Raw genomic sequence first — 17994 nt, forward strand, 5'->3', positions numbered from 1 at the left:
TATCCCCAGAACCTAGTATAGTGTTTTGTACATAGTAGGAGCTTAATAAAAGCTTATTGATTGCTTCCCCCTTGCAGATAGTGAGAGGATTCTCCACGTTGCTAGGGTTTCTACACTCCACAGATGAAAGACTGGGATGGGCCAAGTAGGATTAAGAGAGAGGGTGGGAGGGATTGTTTGATTGAATCACCCTCTGAAATACAGAAGTTAAAGGTTTTGCCCTGCACCTGTGGGGAGTAAGGTCAGAGGCCAAAGCAGATAGATTCTGTGCTTGGAAGATTCTTTCTCTCCTCATTCCTTTCAAAATGAATCCAAACCTTCAGAACTGTAAATTCCTGAAGGGCCTTCATGGAAAGGTGCTAGGTCTGCGGTACTGGAAGATGGATGAGGAGCTGAAGCTAGCCACCACCACAGACCAGCTACCCAGAGGTGAGTGAGCAATAGGAGACAGCTTGGGAAAGTGAATTTGCATGAGAAAGGAGAGGCGAAAGGAGTGAAGACTTCCCCTAGACTTATAGACCTTTACTACTTTTTGGAACCTTCACATCTTAAAAAAAAAAAAAAATCCTCCCCTGAGTATCAGAAAGCCTGTCCTAGCTCTGTCACTAACTTAACTGTGTGGCTTTGGGCAAACTTCTTAGGTACAGTGTAGCTCTCAGAGTAAAACCCCATGAGGGCAGGGACTGACAGTTTCATCCTATTTTTCTCCTCATTGCCTAATATATAATTTGCATTCACCTAAAAGGATTCCTATGCAGCCTTACTAGAACTGCATCAGTTTATTTTTTTGTAAAATGAATAGGTTGAATTAGATCTCTATAAAATCTCTTTCAGCTCCAACATTCTGCCTTCTCATCCTGAGGGCAGACTTGACACCCTACAGGATTCAGTATCCCTTATGACCTCAGAGATGTAGGCAGACACTTGGAAAAGAATCTAGAAGTCGAATCTCTCCCCACACCCCCACTCAAGATGCTCAAATCCCTTCCAGGACAAGAAGTAGAAATAATCATAATAGCAGACTTTTTGTTGTTATTTTTTTAATAACTGACTTTTAAAGAATGGTTTAGATTAAGGTTAACATATTATCTCATTTGATCCTCACAAAAACCCAGTGATGTAGTATTGTAAGTAACGTCATTCCCATTTTATAGATGAGAAAACTAAAGAAACTTGCCCAGGATCCCACAGCCAATAAGTACTGGAAACAAGACTCAAACCCAGATCTTCTCAGGGCTGTTTTCACTGCTCCCTGAACCTAACTCAATGCCTGGGACTTAATAAATAATGCTGAATTGATTTTTACATCTCCAAATGATTAGCCTCCATTCTTGAACTCCTGACTTGTATGATTCTCAGGTGGATCAGATACCTTATCTCTCTTGCTTATAAACAGCTGAAGGAAAGATGTGAGGATCCCTCCAGATGGGATGTCCAACCTTTCAGCTCTTCTGGGCCTAATCACCCAACAAAAACTCCTCAAGGGCTGCATACAGAATTCAATACCCATTCTTGAATATAATGCAACACATACCACCAGTAAGCAGCACAACAACTAACACAAAGTGGTCCTGGCTTGAATGGGTCTGAAGTGGGTGTTGCTGGGACCTGCATCAAGGGTTCTTAGTTCTTTTTAGGTTATGGACCCCTTGGGGAGTCTGAAGCCTTACAGACTCCTTTTCAAAATGATTTTAAATGTATAAAATAAAAATACATAGGATTCTATAGAAAACAATTATTCTAGAATCGTTATTTTTATTTAGTTAAAAAAACAACCACAGGTGCAAGGAGTTGGGTTAATGCTTAGCACACCACAGGTGCTCAATATGGACTTGGTAACTAATTGATTCCAGATTTTCCAATTTGTGACTGTTGTAAGTAAGGTTGGTTAGGCAGAGTGGATGCCTTGCTTGAGAACAATAGAGATAAAGCTGAAAAATATATACTCTGGGTCAAACTTGGAAGAAGAAAACCCCCTAACACCAGCCAGCATTTACTCATTTTTTCCCATTATAAGCCAAACCAATTTAGAGCTAAGACAAGTAAATCCTGGTCCTCTGGAAAGGCATTCAGATAACCAAGAGAAAGCTACTTTCTCTAAAGAAAGCATACACCCATATTGCATAGATAGGCAGGCAACTCAATTCATTAGAATTTAATAAGCAACTACTATGTGCTAGGCAGAAATGAAGCCCTTTCTACCCTCAAAGAGGCATATCCTATTGCTTCAGGGAAATAATATGTACACAGAAAATTAAATGTCTAATATCCAAAGTGATTTCTAGGAAGTACAGGACAGATCTAATATGAAGGAAAATTAATGGTTAATAATAACAAAGGAGGCAACTAGGTGACTCAGTGGATAGAATTCTGGGCCTGGAATCTGGAAGACCTGAGTTCATATCTAGCCCCAAATATGTACTATCTGTGTGACCCTGGGAAAGTCACTTTATCTGTTTGCTTTGATCCACTAAGAAGGAAATGACAAACTACTCCAGTATCTCTGCCAAGAAAATTCAATGGACATGTTGTATGGGTCACAAAATCAGACAAAACTACAGTATTAACAATAGAAATGAGTCAGGCCTCAAACACTGTGTGACCATAGGAAAGTTATTTAACTATTTGCAGCAATTTCCTCATCTATAAAATGAGAGAAGAAAATGGCAAACCACTCTAACATTTTTACCAAGAAAACCCCAAAAGAGATCATGAAAAATCAGACATGACTGAAAAAAATGACTGAATTAAACAATTATCAGGCTAAATCAGGCCTCTCCCTGGTTTAAAGTGTTTCATGGGCTGCATAGGAAAAATAATATAAAAGTTATCACTGGATATAGGACTGGGAAAATCCAAGAAATGTGATGGTCTGAGTACCCTGCCCTGGTCATATTAATATTAGGTGATGCCTCTTAGGAAGGACATTTATAGGCTAGGACATGTTCAGAGGGAAAGTGGCTAGAATGATAAAAGGCCTCAAGTTTGTGCCACAGGAGAATTCAGTGAAAGAATTGAGATGTTTAACCTGGAAAAAAGATTTTAGATGCCTTTAAGTATCTGAAAGATGAGCATATATAAAAGATATCAAATTTATTCTTTTGATTCCAAAGGGCAAAACCTGGGGCAGGAAGTTGTAGAGATTAGTAGCCCTAATGTAAGAAAAAAATTCCTAGCAATGACAGCTGTCCTCAAATTGACATGGGCTGCCTCAGAAGGGAGTTTTGTTTTTTTTTCCTTTGGGGAGGGCTTTCAGAGAAGTCTCAAAAACCAAAAATTAGGCTTATTGTAGAGGGAAGTATGGTTGAGGTATCATGCATGAGTCTGGCCCTTGAGAAAATCATGAGTTAACTCAAACCCTAGAATTCTGGAGTCTTGTCATATAGTGAGAATGAAGGTTTCATTGGCCTTCATGGAATGCTCAGAGAGCTCTTTTTCTTTTCTTATTTTTTTTTAAACGGAGAATAACATGCCCATACTGGAAGTGCAGCTGCTATTCACAGATTTTATGGCATTACTTTTTTTGCTAAATAATGACTATAAAGCCTTCTTTTTAAATTTTTAAAATTTTATTTTTTAATTGTTTTTTGAATTTTACAATTTTCCCCCCGATCTTGCTTCCCTCTCCTCACCCCCCACAGAAGGCAGTCTGATAATCTTTACATTGTTTCTTCTTCTTCTTCTTCTTCTTCTTCTTCTTCTTCTTCTTCTTCTTCTTCTTCTTCTTCTTCTTCTTCTTCTTCTTCTGCGAGGCAATGGGGCTAAATGGCTTGCCCAAGGCCACACAGCTAGGTAATCATTAAGTGTCTGAGGCTGGATTTGAACTCAGGTCCTCCTGACTCCAGGGCCAGTGTTCTATCCACTGTGCCACCTAGCTACCTCTTTGACATTGTTTCCATGCTATACATTGATCAAAATTGGATGTGTTGAGAGAGAAATCATATCCTTAAGGAAAAAATAAAATGTAAGAGATAGCAAAATTACATAAGATACCTTTTTTGGTCTTTGTTTAAATTCCACAATTCTTTCTTTGGATATAGATGGTACTCTCCATCACAGATACCCTAAAATTGTCCCTGATTGTTGCACTGATGAAATGAGCTAGTCCATTAAGATTGATCATCAACCCCATTTTGCTGTCAGGAGATGTACTTCTGGTTCTATTCATCTCACTCAACATCGGTTCATGCAAATCCTTCCAGGCTCCTCCAAGTTCCCATCCCTCCTGGTTTCTAATAGTATAATAGTGTTCCATAACATACATATACCACAATTTGCTCAGCCATTCCCCAATTGATGGACATTCACTCATTGTCCAATTATTTGCTACCACAAACAGGGCTGCTATGAATATTTTTGCACAAGTGATATTTTTACCCTTTTTCATGATGTCTTCAGGGTATAGACCCAGTAGTGGTATTGCTGGATCAAAGGGTATGCACATTTTTATTGCCCTTTGGGCATAACTCTAAATTGCTCTCCAGAAAGGTTGGATGAGTTCACAGCTCCAAGAACAATGCATTAGTGTCCCAGATTTCCCTTCCAACATTGATCATTGTCCTTTCTGGTCATATTGGCCAGTCTGAGAGGAGTGAGGTGGTACCTCAGAGATGTTTTAATTTGCATTTCTCTAATCAGTAATGATTTAGAGCAATTTTTCATATGACTATGGATTGCTTTGATTTTCTCATCTGTAAATTGCCTCTGCACATCCTTTGGCTATTTGTAAATTGGGGAATGGCTTGGTTTTTTTTTTTTTAATAAATTTGACTCAGTTCTTTATATATTTTAGAAATGAGTCCTTTCTCAGAAATACTAACTGTAAAAATTTTCCCAATTTACTACGTTTCTTTTGATCTTGGTTACAGTGGTTTTGTTTGTGCACAAGCTTTTTAATTTAATGTAATCAAAATTATCTAGTTTTGTTTTTAGTTTTTAGTTTTTGCAAGGCAATGAGGTTAAGTGGCTTGTCCAAGGCCACACAGCTAGGAAATCTAGTTTGTTTTTAATGATGTTCTCCATCTCTTCCTATGAGGCCTTCTTAATAGCTCATACCACCACGTGACCTGCATTGGCAATACTCTTGAATGCAGCCTGAACCACATTAAAATATAATTTGGAAATAGGTAAAAAAGGCAACAAAAAAAGCCAATAGAAATGGGATTCCTTGGGGTGGTTAGGTGGCATAGTGGATAAAGCACCGGCCCTGAAGTCAGGAATACCTGGGTTCAAATCCGGTCTCAGACACTTAATGATTACCTAGCTGTGTGGCCTTGGGCAAGCCACTTAACCCCATTTGCCCTGCAAAAACCTAAAAACTAAAAAAATAAAAAAATAAGAAATGGGATTCCAGAAGGCACCATGGAAGGGTAGGGATATAATAGGGATGGAGCCAACATGGGTGACCACAGGTGGTTGAAGGGGAAGCTTCAACCTGGACAGTCTAAGATTCAGAATCTCAGGAATTTGTACTATAATATAAAGTAACATTGTTTAAATAAAATACACTACCTACCCCTATAGTCTAGGGTGCTAGGGGACAATACAATAAGATACTGCATTACAAAATATATTGATGATGATGATGTTTGTCATTTGTTCTTGAAGAAGACATCTGGGAAGTGATGCCATGACAAGCACATGAATTGGATTTGAGTGAAGGGTGCTATGCTAAGTCACCAGTCTCACTTTCTCCTCCAAAGTCATCTGAGTCCAGTGGCCAGATATGAATCAGTACGACTGGAGATGGCTCTGGATGTAAAGCAATCTGGGTTAAGTGACTTTCCCAAGGTTACACAACTAGCAAGTGTTGTATCTAAGGTCTGAACTGAACTCAGGTCCTCCTGACTCCAGGGCTGGTGCTGTACCACTTAGCTACCTACAAGATAAGTTTATTAGGGAAGGGTCAAAGTTTGTGTCACATCTAGGAGGAAATGACAGACACAAAAAGCCTCCATAATGGAGATGACATTTGAACTGTGCTTTTAAAAGAGGTGGAAGATCTGCCAGCAGAGAGAGCACCAGCCCTAAAATTCATTTAACCCCTGATTGTCTCCAACCCCCCCCAAAAAAAAGAGTTAGAAGGGAATAGTGGAAGAAGGTAGGGGTCAAGGTCTTCATGCCAATATTCCCTTTCTCATGGTGCCCTTTCATTCTGCGCCTTTACCTATTTTCCTTAAGTTCAATTAACTTTCTTGTTCCTGCCATATCATAAAAAAAAAAAAAAACAGCCAGAAAGTTCTTCCTACCTCCAGATGGGAATCAGTATTAGAAGAAAAAGGCTCAGTACCTTGGGGTCAGGATATCCTAAGAGACTAACCTCTAGGTACCAACATTAGAGTTAGATCCCAAGACTCACCTGGGCTCTCTAACTATCTAACTATGTGTCAGTCTCAACTCTCTCTATCTCTTCTAGGGTTTTTTTTTTTGCAAGGCAATGGGGTTAAGTGGCTTGCCCAAGGCCACACAACTAGGTAATTATTAAGTGTCTGAGGCCAGATTTGAACTCAGGTCCTCCTGACTCCAGGGCTGGTGCTCTCTATCTCTTCTTATCCCTCTCCATTCACTCTATCGCCAAGGTTTGTTGATTTCACCTTTCCATCATCTCTCCAATATGCCCCCTTCTCCCTGACACTGCCCCCACTCAAGTGCAGGCCTTCATCCCCACAGGTTCGGACTATTTGCAATAGCCTGATGATGGGTCTGATACCCCAAGAGTCTCCACACTCCATTCCATCCTTCTTTCAGTCACCAAAATGATTTTCCTAAAGCACAGGTCCAAATCCTGTTATTCCTTTACTCAATAAACTTCAGTGGCTCCCTCTATTACCTCTAGGTTCAAATACAAAATCTGCTGTTTGGTGTATGAAGTCTTTCATAAATTACTCCACCTTTCTAGTCTTCTTGCCCCTTATTCTTCCCTCCTTAACCAATCCAGTGACACTGGAACCCTTGCTTTTCAAGAACAAGACATTTATTTCTCAATAGCAGGGCATTTTTCTCTAGCCACCCTCATTGCCTGGAATTTTCTCCTGCTCCATGTAGAACTACTGCTTTCCCTGGGTTCTTTTTAATCAATCAATAAACTTAATATGTCTCAAGAACTGTTCTAAATTCCAACTAAAATCCTAACTTCTAAAGAAAGTCTTTCCTGTTGTTGAGTCCTGTGTGTATGTGTTTTGCTTGTGTATGTGTATTTTTCAGTCATGTCAGACTCTTCATGAAGGCAAAGATACTGGACTGATTTAACATTTCCTTTTCCAGTTCAATTTACATTTGAGGAAACCGAGGCAAACAGGGTTAAGTGACTTGCTTAGAGACACATCTAGGGTCTGAGATTAGATATGAACTCATGAAGATTAGACTTCCTGATTCTAGGTCTAACACTCTTATCCACTGACTAATTGCCTCAAGAAAGCCTTTTCCTAACCCCTTCTTAATTCTAGTCTTCTCTCTTTTTCCTATTTATCCTCTATAAAATGTATTTGTATGGGTTTCTCCCATTAGATTTTGAACTCCTTCAATTTTTAGAGAACTGTTATGGACAGTGCCAGCCACATCCAGAGAATAAACTATGGAGTCTGAATGCAGAGAGCAAAGCATACTATGTTCACTTTTTAAAAATTTTATATTCAACTTTTCATTCTCACGGTTTTTTCTTTCCCCTTAGCTCTAATTCCTCTTTTTCCACAAGACTAATATGGAAATATGTTAAACACAACTATACATGCATAACTTTTACCAGACTGCTTGCTGACATGGGGAGGGAAGGTAGGGTGGTAGAAAAATGTGGAACTCATATAAAATGGATGAATGTTGAAAGACTACCTTTGCCCCATTGCCTTGCAAAAAAACCAAAAAAAAAAAAAGAAAGAAAAACTATCTTTGCATTTAATTGGAAAAATAAAATAAAATTTTAATTGGAAAAATAAAAAAATTTTAAGTTCCTTGAGGGCAGGGACTATCTTTTCCCTCTTTTTGTTTCCCTGGCACTTAGCACAGTGCCAGTCACATGTTGTTTTTGTCCAGTCATGTCTGATTTTTCATGAACCCATAGCATGTCAATGCTGTCCATGGGGTTTTCTTAGCAAAAGTCCTAGAGCGGTTTGCCATTTCTCTCTTCAGTAGATTAAGACCAACAAGAGGTTAAGTAATTTACCCAGGATCATATAGCTATTAAGTGTCTGAAGTCAAATTTGAACTCATGTCTTCCTTATTCAGGACCCAATGTTTTATCCACTGAGGCACCTAGCTAACTCTTTTGCTGATATTACTATTATTAATAATTAATTTTCCTTAATCAAGAATCAGAGAAGGCTCATCCTTATAAATTCAAATCTGTTCTGAGACATGTACTAGTTATATAACTCTGGACAATCATTTAATCCTGTTTGTCTCAGTTTCCTCATCTGTAAAATGAGCCAGAGGAGGAAATGGCAATCCATTCCAGTATCTTTGCCAAGAAAACACCAAATAGGATCTCGAAGAGAGATATGACTGAAATAATTCAAGAATTATAATAATAAATGTTTATGGACTGATCTCTCAAGTTCCCTCAGGAAGAGCAGGGTTTTGGAAAGGATAGTAAACTTGGCAAGGGTAAGTTGGAGAGATGGCATTGCTGTTTAATGCTAGGCAAGGCAAGGTCTGACAGAAGTCATTAACTTTTCCTAATCTATGCAGAGTCTCCCTCAGAACCTAATTTATGGATGTGGGTGGATCTCAACGTGGTATGTCCTCTTACTGGAAGGCAGACTTCAATGGAGCCTGATTTGGTCCCTAATCCACCATCCCCTAAAGAGGAAGAAAATACCTCTTTCTCAGAGAACAACCAGCTTCCCCAGGCCTCCACCAGCCAGCTTCCCCAGACCTCCACCAGTCAGCAGCCCCAGACCTCCACCAGTGAAGAGGTATGGATAGTTATTCTTGTCCCCTTAGGGATGGGATAGAATTAAGAATCATTCCTTAGCCTCCTATTTCTGTCTTTAACTTTCACTAGGGATAAGAAATGATTAACAACAGCTACTCCATTCCTTTGTCTCCTGTCCTACCTTGGCTGAAGGAACACTTTTCTATGGAGGAATCTTTTATCACTGCTTGCCCTCAAACCCTTTGTTGTTACCTGAAATAGTGGAGTGAAAGAAATGTTTAAGTCAAACCTAGTCCCAAAAGTGAGCCCTGTGTTGTACTCTCTGTACTCTCCTAGCTTACTGAAGAGGAGGAAGATGAGGACATCTCCATGACCCTGCAATCACCCCACAAAATGGGACCCCTTCGAAGCTGTCGGCGACACATAGGCACCCAGCATGGGCTCCGGTGGCCCAGACCACCCCTAAATTACTGTCACCTAATTGCTCTGGCACTAAAAAATAGCACTTCTAGAGGACTCAATGTCCAAGAGATCTACAACTTCACCCGGTATGTGCCCAGGATATGGGTAAGAGTGGAGAGGAGGGAGAGAGCGCAGAGTGAGAATGGAAGAGAGGTCCAGAATGTTTGACTTTTGTCCTTTATCTGTCCTGGTGCCATAAACACAATCAGTTACTCTCTATGTACTGTGCAGGGAAAAGACCAGGCTCAATGATGATTGAAATTCCCTAAACAGATTCTTTTCTTTTATTGACTTTGTTCCAGGTTAAAATTCAATTTACCTTTATCTTATTAATTGGTTCTAATTCATATGAATGAACATCAACTTCTTTTTGGAGAGTAGATTTTATTGGAGAAGGTTAGTCAACAAGTATTTTTTAAGTGCTTATTATGGAGACAGGCACCATGCTAAGTGCTGGGGGATACATGGCCCTTGTCTTCAAGGAGCTTACATTCTAATAAGGGAGACAAAATGCAAAGAACTGTATATAGATATATACCAGAGAATTTATATTCTACATATGAAATACATATTACATAGAATGTCTATAATAATATTAAATAATATAAACAACATGAAATAAAACAATAAATCATAAAACAAATATAATATTAAATTACATTGCATTAAATATATAATAATTATATATGCTATTCTATATAGTATAGTCTATGTATGAAAATATATTCTATAGAATATATTCTATTAGAATATATTTAATATAAAATTTAAATAATATATAATAATAACCTGTAATTTATTCAAATAATATATAGTCTCCACAGAAAATATTATGTAAGCTATCTATAATATTGTATCAATATTATGTTAAATAACATTACAATCTAAATATATATTCTAGATATAAGATATACATTCTATAAAGTAGCTATGATAAAATTTAGAAGATAATAGAAGATTATCTCAGAGAGAAAGTGCAAACAATGGAAGAGACTGGCATTTAAGCCATCTTTCTTTCGTTTTTTTCTTTCTTTGATTTGTGCAAGGCAGTGGGGTTAAGTGACTTGCCCAAGACCATACAGCTAGGTAATTATTAAGTGTTTGAGGCCTGATTTGAGCTCAGGTACTCCTGACTCCAGGCCAGTGCTCTATCCATTGCACCACCTAGCCACCCCCCATTTGAACCATCTTGAAGGAAGTCAAGGAATCCTGAAGTTGAAAGAGAAGCATACTATGCATGGGAGACATTGTGTGAAAAGGTAATGAGTTGGGAGGTGGATGTTGTGAGAGAAAGAACAAGGAGGACAGTGTCTCAAGATTGTAGACTATGGAGAGGGTGGTAAAATAGAAGAGGAGGGTAAAGGTAGGAAGAGGCCAGGTTGTATCAGAGATATTATACAGAGAGGAGAAAGTCCAGCACAAATGCTTGAAGGACAGCCACAAAATTTGAGGGTGTGACTAGAATGAAAATCCAGCAAAGGAGACTTAGGACAGCTAGGAGAACCTGGAGAGAACAAGGTCTTGAAAACTCAGGAGGAAAAAATGTCCAGAAGTAGGTGATGCAATGTCAAAGGACTGCAGAGAGATCAAGAAGGATATTGGTTGAAGAAAGTATATAATCTAATAGCCAATTAAGAGCAATTAAGTAAATAATCAATTAAGCAATCACTGGTAACTTTGGGGAGAGAATTTTCAGTTGAATGAGATCATAAAGGACATTGAAGAGGGTTTAGAAGATTAGAAGAAAAATGGAGTTACCAAGTGTAAATAGCTTTCTCAAGAAGACATAAAGGATAGCAGATAATTGGGATGATTGGATCAACTGAGTGTTTTTTGAATCCCCCTCCACAAAGGTTTAGTGATTTGCCCAGAGTCATACAGTAAGTCTCTAATGACTGAGGCTGAATTTGAACACAGGTCCTCCTGCTACTCTATTCATTGGGCCACCTAACAGTCACCCAACTGAGTGTGTGTGTTTTTTTTTAAATAAATGTCCAGTGTTATCTTTTGTTTTTACATCACTAAATTTTTCTGATATCTCTATCCTTTGCCTTCTCCCAGAAAGCCATACTATATAACAAATATTTTTAAAGAAAAAGAGGAAGAGGTAAAAACTAACAGAATTTATTAATACATTTAAATATGCATATAAAAATAAAATACAAGCAATGTTCTATGCTTGTGGATATCCCATAACTGCAAATGAATAGAGTAGGGAGTGTCTTCTCATTTCTCTGTAGCTATAGTTGTCATTTTACAACATTTACTTTTGGTTGTTTTGTGGTTGTCATTCTTTCCATTCACATTATTGTAATCATTCTATATATTGTTTTCTTGACTCTGATTATTTCATCCTTCATCAATTCATGTCAGTCTTCCATGTTTCTCTGAATTCATCATATTTATCATTTATATTTATTGTAAAACAATATTCATTACATTCATATAAAACAATCTGCTTAGCCTTTCAACAATGGATGGACATCTACTTTGTTTCCAATTTCTTGGTGCCACAAAAAGTGCTATTATAAATATTTTGGTGTTTATGGGATCTTTCTCTTTATTAATACAACTTAAAGTTTTGTGGTTATTTTGGGGGGGTGGGGTTTGCAAGGCAATGGGATTAAGTGACTTGCCCAAGATCAAACAGCTAAGCAAGTATTAAGTGTCTGAGTTCACATTTGAATTCAGATTCTCTTGACTCCAGGGCTGGTGCTCTATCGACCCCATCATCAAGCTGCCCCAAATATGAAATAGAATTTTTTAATAGTGAAGGAAATATGGGTATTTTTTATAAGCATCAGGAAAACAGTCAGTAGAAAAGGAGAGTGAAAATATGTGAGAGTCAAGATGAAAGAGAAGACAGTAGGGATCAAGGGCACAAGTAGAGGAATTTTCCTTGGAAAAGATAATGGTATTTTCCTTCTCTATGAGACAGAGGGAAGTTAGAATAAACAGGGATAAGGGAATGTTCCTAGAATGACCTCAATTTTTTTTTTAAAGTAGGAAACAAGGTTCTTGGTAAAGAGGGCGAGGGTGAGAAAGCTTGAGAAGAGATGAAAATGTTTGTATTACCCATTGCCTTGTTATTGTAAACCCAGTCACAGTTCTGTGGGATTTTTTTTTATTAGCACATAAATAGAAGGTAGTTGATCACAGGAATAATTAAAAGATTGAGGATAGTCCAGGCTGAGTTTAAAAATGGTAATTCATTCCAAAGTTACCATTGATCTCCTAGTTGCCAACTCCAATGGCTTTTCTCAGACTTCATTCTCAACTTCTCTTTAGTGTTTAACCCCCTCTCTTCTCCTTGATAAACTTTCTTCTCTCTAGGTTTTCTCTGCCTCCTTTATTGGTTCCTCCTCCAGATCACACCCTCATACTATAGTGTCCCTTGGGGCTCTGTCCTAGGCCTTTTCTCCTCCCTCTATCTAATCAGCTCTCATGTCTTTAATTACCACCTCTATTCTCAAATCTACCTTTCCTACTCCAATTTCTTTGCTGACCTCCAACAAATCTTGTATTTCCAGCTACCTTTTACACATCTTGAACTGGATGTTCAATAGATATCTTGAATTCAATATGTCTAAAATTTAACTCATTATCTTTCCCGTAGTCACTCCCCAATTCCAATCTTCCCTATTACTGAGGATAACACCATTCAACACCATCCTCCAAGTGTCTCAGGCTCCCAACCTAGGAATCGTCCTGGATTCCTCATTATCTCTCATCCTTTGTGTCCAAGTTGTTGCCAACTTGTTTGTGGATTTCTTTGCCATATCTCTTGAACATACCCCTTCTCTCCTCTGACACTGTCATTATTCTGGCACAGCCCCTCATTTTGCCTCAAACCTGGATTATCATCATAATCTGCTGTTGGGTCTGCCAGCCTCAAATCTCTCCCCATTGCAATGCATTCTTCATTTAGCCAATCATGTCACCTTCCTTATTCAATAAACTCTAGTAACTCCCTATCACCTCTTTTTGGCATTCAAAGCTCTTTATAACCTTTTGCCTTTCTGGTCTTCTTAATTTTTACTCTCAGATATATACTCTTCTGTCCAGATGTAACTCCCCAATGCTATTAATGAAAATCAGGGTCCATCATGCCAAAGGAAAATACATGACACTCCCTCATCACAAAAGGAGGCAGATGATTGATAGATATTCTCAGAATGAGATTTTCATCAAAATATGTATGAATGAATGCCTTTGCTAGAACAATGGTTGACATGGCAGTGAACATATCAAAAGTAATGGAGATTGGTTTTAACATTAAATGAAACAAATGAAATGATTAATACCTGATAAGGGATCTAAAAGTTTCTTTCTGAATAAACACAACAAACTATTTCAACTGAGTCATAAAGACTCCTTTTTAGAAAAGCAGGGGGTTATGATATTGCTATAAGATTAGGGCATTGACACCAGAAATTCCAGAAAGGTCATCTTTAAAGCAAGGCAACTAGATGTCACAAGTAGATAGAATCTTAGAATCAGTAAGACTCATTTTCATGAGATCGAATATGACCTCAGACACTTATTAGTAGCGTGACTCTGGGCAAGTCATATAACCCTACTAAATCCTTATCTGTAAAATGAGTTAGAAAGTAAATGGTAAACCACTCCAGAATCTTGGCAAAGACAACCCCAGCCATGATCATAAAGAGTCGATAATTATTGAAACAGCTCAACAATAGCATCTCCTTTTTTTGTCCAATTGATATTTTATTTTTCCAGTTACATGTTATGAACATTTTCTAACATTCATCCACAAACATATGCATATTTTTCAGTTATATAATGTCCTTTCACCCTCCCTTCCTACCCTTCTCCCCCCCAGCAGCAAACAGTCTGGTGAATGTTATACATACACATTTATCTTTGACATGTTTACAAATTAGTCATTTTCTGTATGAGGAATTAGGATTAAGGGGAAAAGAAAGAAAGAAAACTATGAGATAGGAAAGAAATACATAAGAGAAATTTTTAAAAAGTGAATGCTGTTGGTACACTAGATAGAACACTGGCCCTGGAGTCAGGAGGATCTGAGTTCAAATCTTGCTCCATACACTTAATGGCTTAGTTGTGTGACCTTGGGCAAGTCATGTAACCCCATGGCCCTGCAAAAAACAAAAATGTGAATGTAGTATTCATTCAGATTCAGTAGGGTTGCTTTTTTTCTTTTGGTTTGGTTTGGTTTTTCTTCCTCTGGATGGGGATAGCACTGTCCATAGTCAGTCTCCTAGGATTGTCCTTACTCTGAACTGCCAAGAGGAGTTGCATCCATTAAGTCAACAGTAGCATCTCTAAGGAGTCTTCACTTGATATATATTTTGCAAGGAAATGGTAAATACTATGCAACATATCCCCATTGGTTGCAAAAATTTAGCATTCAACAAGGACCTCAAAAAATAGAATCAAAGGGATGGAGTCATACATATATATATATACACACACACACATATATATTTGTGTGGTGTGTGTGTGTGTGTATATATATATATATATATACATATATATGTGTATATATATATATATATATATATATATATATATATATATATATATATACCAGAAGCTCACTATTTTTCACAAACTAACAAATAACAGAACTCTATTTTACAAACATAAATCACAAAATATCTCTGAGAGGTCAACAAATTTTGATACTGGAACTTGAGCATCATTTAAGATGCTCACAATTGTCTAGTAATAACACTGATGCATAAAAACCTAAAATAATTTAAGAGATATCTTAATACCAAGTGCTCTAAACTTCCAAACTACATGGAAGGAAAAACTTTCTTTTAAAAATTAATTTTTAATTGAATCTTCTTTCAATTTGAAAAATTTACAAAATCTACCTTGTCTCTTACCTCCCTCTACCACCATTCCCCAATAGGGAAAAAAAAGAAAAATTCAAATCTGAAAAAATATAATCAAGTAAAACAAAATTTCTTCATTGGTCACGTCCATGTCTCAGGCTATGTTGTGAGTCCATTGCTTCTCTGTCAGGAGATGGTTAGACTGGTATATCATTAATCCTCTGGAATCATGACTGATCAGAGTTGATTGATCAGAGTTCTTAAATCTTAAAAACGTACCATTTTTTTGTTACAGAATTTAAAAATCATACCTCTTCCATTGATTCATCTTGGATCTTCTCTTAGTGCCTCCTTATCCAAAACATCCATCTCCCAATGACCCTGTCAATCTTGAATATTTCTCTGGAAACCCTGCCCCTTTCTCTCACTGGAGAGTTTCTCCTGGAACCACAAGTGATGCTCTCCTTGGCTTCCAAGATTTCAAAAGCAAGCTTCCTCTCCATTCTCCATCCTACACTTTATGCCTCTGTTTGTATCCCCAATACTTAGTACATAGTAGGGGCTTAAAAAAATGTTTCCTTTCCAACATTTTTATTCAGTTACAAAAAGGAATCATTTTATCCATCTGTGCAATAGTCTGCTGAACATTAAACACAAAATAACACTAGGATCAACTTCTCCCAGGACAGTTATGATCTGTACTCTATAAAATATAAAATGCGAAGAAAAACTGAATAAATCCTCATCCATGGAACATTTTTAGGTTTGCACAAAGCACTTTCCTCAACATATCCTGGAAAGGTGAGTAGGAGAATAATAATATCCCCATTTTACATATGAATAAACCGAGACTTAGACAGGTGTAGCTACTTATGATCATACAATAAAAGAATCTTAGATTTCTTCTTAAAAAAGGATTTTTAGGGGCAGCTAGGTGGCACAGTGGATAGAGCACTGGCCCTGGAGTCAGGAGTACCTGGGTTCAAATCCGGCCTCAGACACTTCATAATTACCTAGCAGTGTGGCCTTGGGCAAGCCACTTAACCCCATTGCCTTGCAAAAAAATTTAAAAATTAAAAAAAAAGGATTTTTAAAAAAATTTTATGAATGCTTCTTGTTTTTGGATCTGTCATTTCCAAATCACTATAACAAAGAAAAAGTTAGTCAAAAGCAGCATATGCAACATTTCACACTCATTCCTGCTTCCTCCAACAAAAGGAAGGTTTGGCTTTTTTTTGAGGAAGCAATTGGAGTTAATAGACTTGCTCAGAGTCTCACAGCTAGCTAGTAAATATCTAAGGCCCTATTTGAATTCAGGTATTCCTTACTCCAGGGCTAATGGTCTATCCACTGAACTAACTAGCTGTCTGTAGGTAGAAGGTCTTGACAGGGTTTCAAATCAAGGTCTCCAATCTGTGTTCTTTATACCACATCATGACATGGCTAGAGATGGAGTTGTTCTGATCTTAGGGAGGAAGAGAGTTTGGAGCACTGGGTTTAGCTAATTCTCTTTTTTTATCCTCCCATAGACAACACTTTCCCTTTTTCCAGACAGCCCCAGAGGGCTGGAAAAACACTGTTCGCCATAACCTCTGCTTTCGGGGCAGTTTTGAGAAGGCCCCAAAGAGCTCAGAGAAGGAAACCACTACCAGCCGACCTCGCTCCTACAGGTGGCGGCTCACTGAAGAAGGGTACCGACGCTTTACAGAGGAGGCCAGGGCTTTGGCATATGCTCGGTACCACAGTATCCAAAAGTGTATGAGTCAGCCAGGTAAGACAGGTGATCAAGGAGAGAGATTCTTCTGGACAAGTCCTGGGCTAGGGCCACAGAGAATGATTAATCATCTGACTTTGTTCTTCATGAGGTGTAGGGAATATGAAGGGCCCACAGGGGACCTTTGATCTGAGCTCCTGGTAGAATGCAGAGTACTGGTCAGGAAGCCAGGAGACCTGACTCTGTCCATCAGAATGCAGTATGGCCTTGGATAAGTCCCCTTACTTGGGTCCTCAGTTTCCTTATGTATAAAAATGAGCATTAAGGTTTCTCCTACCTCTGGGTAACTCACTCCCCTGGGATTATTTAGCCTGCTTTTGGAAAAGATTGGAAGTTTGTGTTTGTCATTCCATCAAGATTGATTCTTTTATTCTTTGTCCATTGCAGAAATGATGCCTATCCTCTTTGATCTCTAATTGCCAAGACAAACGACACTCCAAGGATAATCCATATCTAAGGTCCTAACTGCCTCTTATTCTCCTCCACCAAACTCAAAACGGATACTCTGTACAATCTCTTCTTTGAGAGAAGATGTTCATGGGGGAGGGAGTGGAAATTTTTGGCCAATTTCCCACCACCATTCTTCCTCCTTCATTAAACTCACTAACTGGTATTCTCTGTGTAGAATCTCTTCTTTGGGGCTGGGGAGTGGAGGAGGTGGTACAATTCCTAAGGAGTATCTTAAATTGCTGATTTTTTGTCTAGTGACTAGAGTCTGGGGGAAGATGCTGAATGAATACAAACATCAGCCACCTTCTAAGGTGCAAAACACTGCTAGAGAAGATAATAAAATAAGAAAATATCAGCTTTCAATGCCACAAAACTTTATATGCTATGTATGGGGAGGTCAGTTAGATGGTGGAGGGAACAGAGTGCTAGGACTGGAGTCAAGAAGACTCATCTTGAGTTCAAATCTGACCCCAGACATTCATTAGCCTTTTAGCCCTGGGCAAGTCACTTAACCCAATTTGCCTCAGTTTCCTGATCTGTAAAATGAACTGAAGAAGGAAATGGCAAACTTCACTAGTATCTTAGCAAATGAGATCACAAAGGATCAGAAG

At 38.2% G+C, this 17994-nt stretch overlaps 1 protein-coding gene across 1 annotated transcript; it reads left to right on the forward strand.

The window, feature by feature from the left end:
• Positions 1 to 305: 305 nt before the first annotated feature.
• FOXR1 (forkhead box R1) lies at positions 306 to 17537 on the forward strand. Its single transcript, XM_074235492.1, has 5 exons — positions 306 to 429; positions 8683 to 8909; positions 9230 to 9417; positions 16689 to 16930; positions 17321 to 17537. Exons 1-5 carry the CDS (start codon positions 306 to 308, stop codon positions 17347 to 17349), a joined length of 810 nt encoding a protein of 269 aa, XP_074091593.1. The 3' UTR covers positions 17350 to 17537.
• The last annotated feature ends 457 nt before the right edge of the window (positions 17538 to 17994 follow it).

This window comes from Macrotis lagotis, chromosome 1 (genome assembly GCF_037893015.1).
Source record: "Macrotis lagotis isolate mMagLag1 chromosome 1, bilby.v1.9.chrom.fasta, whole genome shotgun sequence".
In the NCBI taxonomy this organism is placed as follows: Eukaryota; Metazoa; Chordata; class Mammalia; order Peramelemorphia; family Peramelidae; genus Macrotis; species Macrotis lagotis.

Coding starts and splice junctions, on each gene's coding strand:
- FOXR1 (XM_074235492.1), top strand. CDS start 306: ATGAATCCAAACCTTCAGAACTGTAAATTCCTGAAGGGCCTTCATGGA. Junction 430..8,682: donor CACAGACCAGCTACCCAGAG/GTGAGTGAGCAA, acceptor TAATCTATGCAG/AGTCTCCCTCAGAACCTAAT. Junction 16,931..17,320: donor AAAGTGTATGAGTCAGCCAG/GTAAGACAGGTG, acceptor TGTCCATTGCAG/AAATGATGCCTATCCTCTTT.